General features: G+C 38.9%; 1 protein-coding gene across 1 annotated transcript in view; it reads left to right on the forward strand.

Moving 5' to 3' along the window:
• The window catches only part of LOC114051311 (protocadherin-8-like), a 65,443-nt gene extending 60,001 nt beyond the window's left edge, over positions 1-5,442 (forward strand). The window contains exon 4 of the mRNA XM_027873536.1: positions 5,327-5,442. Coding sequence (XP_027729337.1) covers positions 5,327-5,442 — 116 coding nt within the window. The remainder of the gene's footprint in view (positions 1-5,326) is intronic.
• The last annotated feature ends 6,170 nt before the right edge of the window (positions 5,443-11,612 follow it).

Here is an 11,612-nt window from a genome sequence, read left to right on the forward strand (position 1 = left end):
ACACACACACACACACACACACACACACACACACACACACACACACATACAAATGGGGAAGCTAGGTGGTGAAGTGAATAGAATTCTGGGCCTGGTGTAAGGAGGACTCACATTCCTGAATTCAAGTCTGACTTCAGACACAGTAAGTAGCTATGTTACCCGGGGTAAGTCACTTAATCCTGTTTGCCTCAGTTTCCTCATCTGTAAAATGAGCTGGAGAAAGAAATGGCATACCACTCTAGTATCTTTGTCTAAAAAACCCCAAATGAGGTAACAAAAAGTTGGATATGACTGAAATGACACCACCACCACCTCAACAACACACACATATACTAGGTGCTATGGATTCAAAGACAAAAAAAAAAGCAATAGTCCCTGCCTTCATGGAGCTTGCCTTCTACTTGTAGATTCTGTGGTTGTAACTTCAACATAATTGACCATCTTTCTTACTTGCTAATAAGAATAATGGCAATACTACTTTATATGCTACAACTATCAGTTCCTACCATTTGTGACTTACCCTTCCCATGTGGATTGTTACTGCTCCAGTTAGCTTTCTTGGGTACCTTTTACTGCTTGGTCCATAAGCAATGCTTGGACCATATTCAGTGTGATAGTCCTTGCCTCTCTAAAATGTGACTTCAGTTCATATAATTAGGGTAAAGGAAATAGGGGTAATCAATGGGGTATACATTGAGGTTGGTTGGGGGGGAGAGCAGAGAGATTGGCATATTGAAGGGATTGCTTCAAGAACCATATAGATGGAAATGTTTCATGGAGGCAGTGAGTTGGGAAAAAGGAAGTGCTAACCTCAACTGATAAAGATTTGAAATTCTACGTACAGTGAGAATCTCACTAAGACACTGGGACTGGCTGCCTGGTATCTATCTTTCCCTTCCTAACAGACCTAGGGCTGAAACTGGACTTCCATATTTGTTCTTCAAATATATTAGAAGTGTTTTGGGGGTTGAGGCCAGCTTCAAAGCCACAACTTTATGTTTTTTTTTTTGAGCCAAGAAAACTCTGGGTTGATGCTTAACTGCTGATCCTCTCTAGAGGATGCTACAAACCCATGAAATAAAGAGGGCATCAGGGGAATGACTGTTTCTACAGCTGCCTCTGTGGAACATTACCAAACATAACCTGTGACTTGAGGCTATTTGTCCATCAGCAAAGCATGAGCCAATCAGCAGCTTTAAGCCAGAAGCAAATTACTGTGATTAAAAAAAAAAATCCAGTGATTTGGCCAGTCAGTGCAGCTGGGTTAGAAAAAGGGTTAGAACAAAGAAGAAGCTGATGTTGTTGTTTTGTTGTTTTCAGTCACATCTGACTCTTTGGGATCCCATTTTGGGGTTTTCTTGGCAAAAATACTGGAGTGGTTTGCCATTTCCTTCTCCACATGAGGAAACTGAGGCAAACAGGGTTAAGTGACTTGCTCAGGGTCACATAATTAGTAAGTATCTGAGACTGGGTTTGAACTCATGTCTTTCTGACTCTAGAACTACCGCTCTATCCACTGCATCACCTAACTACCCCTATCTGTGGGCTTAGAAAGTAGGAAAGAAATGAAAGATGAGAAAGGATGTTGTCCCCATTTCTCTCAGTCAGCAAAAAGTTGAAACTGATTTTGATTTTCCACAACTAAATTTGCTATCATATTGAGAATCTACAGTATATACTTTACCATGTTTCAGCACAAAGTAGATTTACAACAGCTGAGATAGTTTGTCAAATGCCTGACAAACCCCAAATGAAAGTAGCACAGCTGTGGAGACTCTGTCTGACACTCAGGGAAAAAAAATCTCCCAAACCCCTTCATCTTCTTAAAGGACGACTCTAGAGAGATTTCAAAATATACGAGAGAGGAAGCAATGAGATTACATTCTTGAAAACATCACAAGAACGGGCCCATAGGATCCCATATTCTATTCTACTAGCAGTGTGATTCCTGGGGATGAGAATATGTAATGAATATAATGTCAGGTGCTACAATTCATGCATGCTTCCCCAAAATGTATTCTCTTCAAGCACTGAGGAAAACCTGATGTGTGTTTTAAAGGACAGAGCCTTAAGGTTATAAAAAGTGCAAAAGTATTGATGTTATTTTTATTGCTGTAATATTAAGAGTAAGTATTTTGCCAAATAATCTATATTAATCTCTTCATCTGACAAAGGTAATATCCAGGCTGAAAAGTAATACAATTTTCTTCTTTTGTTTTAAAAAATAGAATGGGTTAATTAAGTTAAAACAGAAGAATTATGCAACTTCACTGCCAGCTGATTAATTTGGGGAAAATAAAAGAATTAAAAATATGTTTCTATACATGTCTGGTATGACCTGGACATAAATAGCCTTTTGTTTTCATTTATTTTTGTTCATTATAAAATTTGGATTCTTTAGACACTGCTATAAGTGCCTTGTGTGGAATATGTTTTCCATTTAGTAATGTAATTTTAGTAAATTATTCCAAATGAATATCTCTTTTCATATAAATGAGCGCCTTTGTGATTTTTTTACTGCATGCGTAGCTTAAGCATGTCCACTAGATGGCACTGTCTCGGCATGTATGGAGGAGGACTGAGTTACTGGTAAAGAAAATTGGCTTGTTTATTTCCCAGAAAAATCCAGAAGGTGGCAGATTTTAGCTATTTATGAAGTCCTTGCTGAGGCTAAGAGTCATTGTAGTCTTTTAAAATTATTTTTATTTATATTACCATAAGGCGATTATGAACTAAATAAAAATTATTATCTGTGATATTTAAAATATTTGAAAATGTATTACGTTTTTAGAGCATTTAATACAAGCTGAAGGCTTAACAGAGCTAACAGTGACACAAAATCAAAGTGAAATTGACCAATAAATTGAAAACTCCATTACAGGAACAATTTCCCCCATCTTGAGTCATTGTCTTGGAGCCTGAACCTGTCTAAACTTTGTGAAATGCTGCACAGTCCACAAGCAACACTGGGACCGTGCTTTTAGCCCAAGATGGAAGGAGATGGGGAGGGAACAAGAGAGGTAGAGTTTTGTTCCTACTGCTTCTAATTTCTGGTCAGTTTTTTCATTGTCTTGACAAGTTCGGGATGATCTGTGCTTGCTTCTGATTTTGTGTCTCTCCAAGTTTACTGCTATCTGATGATCTAAAGAGATCCTAATTTCAAAATTGAGGAACAATAGTCTGATTACAATAGCTTAATTGGTGGGGAGCATGTTTTCCAGGTGTTGTGGTCCTTTTTGTATATGGCAATAAAGCAAGAGCACTGAACCTGGTACTTAAATGGCAAGCCTCCTAGTCTCTGTCCTGTCCCTCTTTTGCTATGAAACAGTGGACAAATCATTTAATCTTTCTGTATTTCACTTTGCTCATTTGGAAAAATAAGGGATATAAACTATAATTCAGTGCTTCTTAATCTGGGAACTATGAACTTGTTTCAAAAAAAAATTTTTTTTGTTAACTATGTTTAAGTATAATTGATTTTCTTTGTAATTCTATGTATTATATTTTATTCACTTAAAATATTCTGAGAAGTAGTCCATAGGATTCACCAAATTGTTAAAGGTGTCCATGACAAAAAAACAAAAACAAAAACAAAAACAAAGCCCAGAAAGGTTACAAACCCCAGGACTAGATGATCTCAAAGGTCCTACAAGCTTTAACAGTTCATGAGTTTACCCTCTGCACACTCAAAACTAAGAGATAGTGTGGTATAGAAGCAGCTAGTGTGGTGTAGAGTAGAAGTAGTACAGTGGATAAACTGCCAGGCCTGGAATCAGGAAGAGGCATTCAAATATAGCCTCACACATTTATTAGCCGAGTGACCCTGGGTAAGTGACTTAACCTCAGTTTCTTCAACTGGAAAATGGAGATAAGAATAACTCAACTCCCAGAGTTGTTTTGAGGATCAAATGAAATGACATTTGTAAAGTGCTTAGTACAATACCTGGCACATAGTAGGTGCTATATAAATGCTAGCTATTATTATTACTATTATGAGAAAGCTGGCCCCAAAGGCAGGAATAGCTGTGTTTAAGTAATGTATGCTGGCTAGTTGATCCTAGGTAAGTTACTTTTCTGTAATCTTCTTGCTGTAGTCTAAGAATGCAAGTTGTGAAGAAGGTGCTGTCCCCTCACCTGAAAGTTGCCTGTGTCAATGAAATTACAGGTCTGGCCTTGCTGTCTATGACCAAAACCATTATCATTCCAGAGAAAGTGCAGGCACCATTTTCAATCTATCAGTTCCAATTCTCAGAGTAACCCAAGTCTGCCTATTCTGAGAGAGTACAAGTTCCTCAGTTGATTTTGGCCTTAAATAGTATGGATGGGTTTCCCAGCTCACCTACTCCATTAAGTACACATTCAGGCAAGTGTGCTGGTGGGTTGGTAGGACAACTCTTTGAAAGTCATTCTCCTGAGTGACTGTTCTACATGGCTCTTGGCACTCCAATATGCCAGAGGATTGGTACTCTGTCTAGGCTCATTTATCTTATTTAAACATTGTAGAGAAAATAAGCTCAGCACTGTATTAGACTGAATCAAAGATTCATTTTCATCTCCACCCTCTAAATGGCTCACCAGCCTCATTGCAGAGGCGGAAAAAAAAACCCAGAACGAAATAAAGGAAAAGAGGGTTAAAAAACCCAGCAGCAGTGAATGATATATACCAGGTGCACAGAGCTCAATATCCACAGGGAGGAAACATATGTCTTGGACCCTAGATATATGGCTCAGCCCTGATGTTGAAATGGTCAGGAAGAGAGATAATCATTATCTTTTCTCCCAAGGCTTTAGAAATGCCGAAGGTTGAATCTCCCACAGTAGAAAGTGGAAAAAGAAGCCGGTCCTCACTTGAATGTGTGCTTTCAGAATCCTGTGTGGTCACTTGCCACTCTTATAAGAGAAAAGAAGGTGTTTGGGCATCAGTATATATGGATGGAGGGGACACCCTGAACGGTAGAAAAATTTCACTGAAAAACGCGAGGGGCCAAACTGAGTACAGAAAACTAAACAGAGCCTTGGGGTTTGGGCTCAAGGTTTCTGGATTTGGGTTTAATTTAAGGTCTTGGATAGGAAACAGTGTTCCAGCCTAATGCTCTAGGGTGAGCTTCGCCTGAGGATCCAGGAAATCTGAAAATCATGGACAGTATCCATCCCTTCTCTGTCTGAGCTCAAATGTTCTGCTCCTAGGCAGGATCCTATTTTATCAGTGGCATATAGCCCTGGAAGGAAATTAATTCAGCCGCAGCAACACGATGGCAATGACGATTCTTTCACCATTTCAATTTATTTTATTTTATTTTTATCAGTATAACCATTCCCTTCCCAGCGCTGAACTTTGGAATCAGACAGCGAGTCGAATTCAGGTTTACCGTGTTTGCTGCGAGGGGACCGCTGGATGCTAACGACTCTGGTCCAGCCACAGCACTGGATAAACGTATTTAGGAGCATTTTAACCAGAACATTCAGAAAACACTGGGCATCCCACTGAAATGCTACGGCTCGGTGGTGAGCCGGGCTACAGTGTGCAGGGAGTGACGGGAGCGCATGCACTCCGCCTCCGCCAGGGTCAGGCCGGCTCCCGGAACAGTAGAAAGAGAAGGCAGACCGACTCTGATGGTGTTCGCTTCAGCAGTGCACGCAGGGAGACCAGATAAATTAGGGCAAAACAGCCTTAAGCAGGGGAAAGGGGGCTGGATTTTTTTTTTTTAACCGAAGATTCAATAAACCTAATGCCAAATCTGCCTTTCATTTTCTGCTGTGAAACCAGAGCTGAGTCTGCCTTTTATTCATATCCAATCTTATTTAAATATTGTGGGTTTTTTCCCTGCCCCCAAAGCATCTTTAATCCATATTAATAAAGCATGCGGTGTACCTTCTCGGGGCCTCAGTTTGATCTCTTCTAAAAGGGTTGGGGGGTGCAGTAGGGGAGGGGGAGAGCAAGAGGATCTCTAGGGTGTCCTTCCTCAGAGGACTTCCCTTCAAATCCGAGCTTTTCTATTCACTACCTGTGTGACCCTGGGCAAGTAACTTAAACTCTCTGGGCCTTAGGTCTTTATCTGTAAAACGACAGGGTGGCTAGATGACCTCTGAGGTCCCTTTAATTTCTCAATCTATGATTCTGTGTTCCTTGGATCAATCTCTTAATTTCCCCAGGCCTCAACTACTTCATCTTTAAAATAATGGGATTAGATTTGACAACTTTAGAGGTCCTTCTGGGTTCTAGAGCCATGACCTAGTGAACCCAGTGTACTTGCTACAGGGCACCTCACTTTATGTGATGGGGACATATTTTAATAATTGTGAGCAGATTGAATTTTAGTACACTGAATCAGATTATAGAGGAAGCCTGGCGTAGTGGATAGGACAATTGGCTTTGAGTCAAAAAGACCTGGATTTTATCAGACACTTCTTAATCATGTGATTAATGATTGTGAGCAACTTAACCTTTCTTAGGTTCAGTTTCCTCACTTGTAAAATGAGGGTAATAATACTACCTGTCTTGCAGAGTTGTTATGAGGATCAAATGAGAAGGAAAATCAAGTGACATGTAAGCACTTAAGCAGTTACATAAATATCAGTTATTGTTAAGATTTGAATTCTGTTGAAGGAATTTACAATCGACAGAAATCCTGTGGTGAATAATTTTGAAAAGCCACACAAACTAACAAATCAATAAAAGAAATCTGTATTTATTTCGTAAATCTGAATGCTGAAATAAATTTACTTTGAGTGAGATGTGCCTGTATTAGGTCACCCACATGCCTCTAAGCATTTTAAATGCACCCTAGTCTTACAGGCCTCCAAGATACACTGACTTAATCCAGGTCTTTTATTGACTTGTCCATCATCATTGCAGCAGGCTTTTTATTGAGTAAAAGACTAACACTGGAATAATATGAGCTCACATGATCCCAGTACTCCCTGGTGCTGGAGTGAGAGGTATGGGTCACATAATAAGCTGTCACTGGAGTTATTTGTGTAAAGTTGGAGCAGCTTCAGGGTATGTGTAGTTTCTTCCCCACAAAGAGAGGTTTTGACTATGGAAATGAGAGCAGCTTCTGCTCTGACGAAGGGCTCTGGTAGTCACTCATAAACTGTGAAGTCCATTAGTTGCATCTTCCTTAATAATCCTCTAAGTCCCATCCTTGCCCAGCCAATCCAATGCAATTTGTGTTCTGTGAGTTTTCCTTGAGTTGTCAGGAAAATATTCCAATCCTCAAATCAATTGGCTTAGTTGGGTGTACTTCAGTAAAGAGCTACCACAGGGAATCCTATTGGCATGGCTTAGTTATTCTTGCAAATGGTATTATTTCTAGCTTTGCAATTTTGAACAGACAGGGCCTCCAGTGAATTACTTTTGGATTTTCAAACCTAGAAGGAATCAACTTTTCCAACAACTTTTGCCTCCAAAGAAATCTCTGTTCTTCCTCTGACTTTGTAGAGGTCAGGCTAAACCCCTGATTTTAAACACAAAGAAACTGAGATACATGATATAATAGTCTCTGAAGAATTCAAGATGACTGTTATATAGAGGGCAATGGTGAGGTGCATAGTAGGAGTGAACAGATTGCAACATATAACTAGTGAGGAACTTTAAATAAGAACAGGTGTCATCAAGGAAATGTATGGTAAGAAGATGGATCATCCACATAGTGAAGGAGAGGGATGACAAGTCACCAGTCAGAGTGCTCTATGGATATCTCCAGGATATTAGGAGAAAGAGAGAAAGGCCTCTAGCACCATGGATGTTCTTCCGTCCATGAATCCTCTTGTAGAAATTCTTATGGGAAGACATAAACAAGAATCATCCAGGATGTCAAAGCATGGAAAAGTTACAAGCAGTTGTATCACAGAGAGACTACTACAATCAGTGAGAACAGAACTCTGCAAAACAGGGCAAAACCATTCAAATAATTTGTTTGCTTAAAATAATTTGCTGTGAAATCACTTTGAAAAGTATAAAGTGACATAGAATCATAAAGTAATAGATGAAGAGGAAGGAGGCCCTTTCAGACTTTTGAGGGATGTGGTTGGTAGGACTAAGGGTCTCTGAATATAAACTCATGCCTTTGATTTATTCTCTGATTCTTGAAGGGCAAAAAAAGAGATTAAGAGACAATGAAAGAATCTCCTCTTGATAGAAGAGGAGAAACGGGTTAAGTGAACTTCTCAGGTTCATACACCAAGTCGGGTTAAAAACTTAGGTTTCTTAAATGCTGGTCTAGGGTTTTGTTTTTCCAGTATACCAAGCTACTTCTTTAATAAATAGACCAGAAATAGAATAGGGACTAGGCCTGTAGGGAACTTTTGCATGAAGAAACTCCAGTGCAGGTTGGTACCTATGGAACAGAAATTAAGAAGACCAAAACAAGTATATGTGACTCTTTGGACTGTATGCCTCAGTTGTCTTCTAACCCTGGAATATTGCTTTTCCCCTATGGCCTCCTTCATCTATGAATGAGTTCATCTCAGGGCCTCCATTTTGGGCATGAACTCAAGCTGGCCATGCTTTCTTCACCTTTTGACTCTGCTCCATGCTTCACCACCATGTGCCCATGTTGGTTCCTTACCCTTTCTACTATCACCACTTTTCAGCTCCCTTTCATATGTTTTATGTAACATTAAAAGGTAAACTCCTCAAGGGTAGGGGCTGTCTTTTTTTCCTCTTGTATTTCTATTCCCAGCACATAGCACAGTGCTAATGCATAGTGAGTGCTTAATAAATATTTATTGTCTTTCTGTTGTGTCCCTGCAGAGGTTCAATATGCCTTTTTCTTTTTTGTTTTCGTTGCTGAAACTGCCCAGGCCAAGCCCACTACTATACTTCCTGCATTTACTGGATAATAAGATATTAAACCTACAACTTTAGGCTATTCTACAGATGACATCATCCATGTAGTTTTCTTAACTGTCAAATGAGGACTCCTGGAAGCAAATCTCTTATTCCCACAGCAACAAGAGATAAGTCATAGCCATGAATTTACATTCAAGAACTTTCAGATCCACCATCCCAACCACAAGGACATCTTTCTTCTTCATTAACTATAAATACTAATACCTTAAAAATACCTCACTTTTTACTTTTCCAAGAAATTTCACAGCAAATATTTTTAAGCACTTGGTATTGTTGCCCTGTTTTGTGGGAGTACTCAAATGGAACTCTAATTTCATTGATTCAGAATGGTCACTTTATGATGCACTTAGCAACTCTTCCCTTCTTGCCAATCCTGAGCAACTCTTGTCCTCGTTCTCTCATTAGGTTGCCACAGGAGCTGGTGTAGCCTTGAGGCTAGAGGTTTTTCTTACTTTTTCCTGATATCATAGGGGTACCTTTGGAGCAAACTTAATGGTCCCTTGTCATCCGTCTCCTTTACTATGTGGCAGGACCATCTTTCTTCCTATCATACATTCCCTCAATAACACCTTTTATTCCTGTTCTTCATTAAAATTCTTCTTTAATTACATGTTGTAGCTTATTTACTCCTGCCATGTACCTCTTCATTTGCCCCTATATGATAGCCATCTTGAAGTTTTTGGAGACCTTAAGTCTTTGGAGACTTTGTATTCTATGCCTCAGTGACATACAAAAATACTGAAAGAATCTTAGTATTCGAAAAGCAGGTTTTTGTTTCTATAGAAAGCTTTCATTAACAGGAGTTTGTAATTTTCCAAAGGCAATTCAGCCTACTCTCCTCTTTTTCAGTCCTGGTCCCAACTCATTCATTGTCTATCTGTCTGTTCCAGATACATACTGATGGACATGCTCCATAGATTTATGAGGATGCCAAGATATAATAAAGCAACGCTAGAAAGAGTTGAATATGTATTGAAACAATTGTCTAATTAATCCCAGATAAAAAAAAATGCTGATTTTCTTTCTTTCTTTTCTTTTCTTTTTTTTTTTGGTTTCTTTATCTTTTTTGTGTGGTACAATGGATGGAGTGCTGGGTCTGAAGTCAGGAAGACTTATCTTTCTGAGTTCAAATCCAGCCTCAGACACTTACTAGCTCTATAACCTTGGGTAAGTCACTTAACCTTGTGTGCCTCAGTTTGTCATCTATGTAATGAGCTGGAGAAGGAAACGGCAAATCACTCCTGTATTTTTGCTAAGAAAACCCCAAATAGGACCAGGAAGATCAGACATGACTGAAAAATGACTCAACAACAAGAGGGAGAATCCCATGTTGTTTTGGTCAGATCAACCCAGACAGATAGTCTATAGTGATTGCAGGTATTGGCTCTTTGCTCAACTCCTTGTTTCACTTTTCCTGTAAGAACACAGTCTTTGAGTTAATCCATGGTCAGGAATTACATAAACCTAATGAATGCTTACTGTTATTCTGAGAGAACTGGGTTCTTTGAATCCTATTCTGTGTAACCAGGGCTTTGGAGAAAGTCAAATAAATTTCAGAATATCCACTTCACTTAGAATAGACAATTAACTAAGTGATGCAATTAGTAATGTGGTTAGTTAGTGAAAACACACTAGTTAGTGAATGCAACAATGCTGAAGATTCAGTCTTAAAAAAAAAGGAGCACGGCAGTAGAAAGAAAACTAATATTTTTTTCTGTTGGTTACTACTTGCATGGCTTGGGGAAGTCACTTTACGTCTCTGAGTTACAGAATCCTTGGCTGTAAGATGAGAAAGCTGTACTAGATGACCTCTCAAGAGTCCCTATGAGTTCTAAAACTTTGCATCTTAGTGAGTTCTCAAAGTCACCTTTGGGGGCTCCAGATGCTGAGAATATACTTTTTTGCATATAATATTTCCCATGATTTCTATTCTACCCAAAGGAGTGAATAATTAATTGGATTTGGGGAAGTGAGGGAGAAATCATTTTCACAGGATACTCTTGTTTTTCAGAGTCATAACAATATGTTTTTGTAGTGAGTCAAAGTTTACATATCATTTTCACTATGACAACTCCATGAGGTCAGTTTTCAAATGTGTACTATGCTCTCAATTGTACAAGTAAAAAACCCCCCAAAACAAATCAAAAAACTGTTGAGAGAAGAACTGATTTGTCACTGATTACAAAGCTAGTGTTAGAGCTAAGATTCTAACCCAGGTTTTTGACTCTTTTCCACCACACTACCCTGTTGATACTGATGGCATTACTAGCTAGTATCCTAGCATGAAGCATGATTGGCAAAGACCTAAAGAAATGAATCAATTCTTTTGGTTCTTTTGGCCAGTGTTTGCTGATGGATGACTTTATGACACTTCAGCATTTGAGGTTCACTGTTCAGTTATTGCTACAATTTTTTTGGCTAAGGATATTCAGTGTTACATACACTGAATATATTAAATACATTGAAGGGACTTTTTCAGGGAAGAATGTAAGAAATTGTATTTTGCTTTTACTCTGCAAGAAGGTCAAATAGCAAAATAAGTGAGATAAGACGAGAAGACTGAATCCCTTCTTATTGCATGGTGTTTTCTAGAGGTTATCAGATGTATTTCCTTATCTTGATATTAAATTACTTTGTTCAATTCCATTCTCCAAGGTTCTCATTATTCCAGTCACTGCCATAGAGATTGATACAACATGTAACTCAGGTGTTGAAGAGTCTCTCTTGATATGAAGACCATGGTTCAATTGATGGAAAG

This window comes from Vombatus ursinus, unplaced genomic scaffold, assembly GCF_900497805.2.
Source record: "Vombatus ursinus unplaced genomic scaffold, bare-nosed wombat genome assembly UNPS02014802.1, whole genome shotgun sequence".
Taxonomy (NCBI): domain Eukaryota; kingdom Metazoa; phylum Chordata; class Mammalia; order Diprotodontia; family Vombatidae; genus Vombatus; species Vombatus ursinus.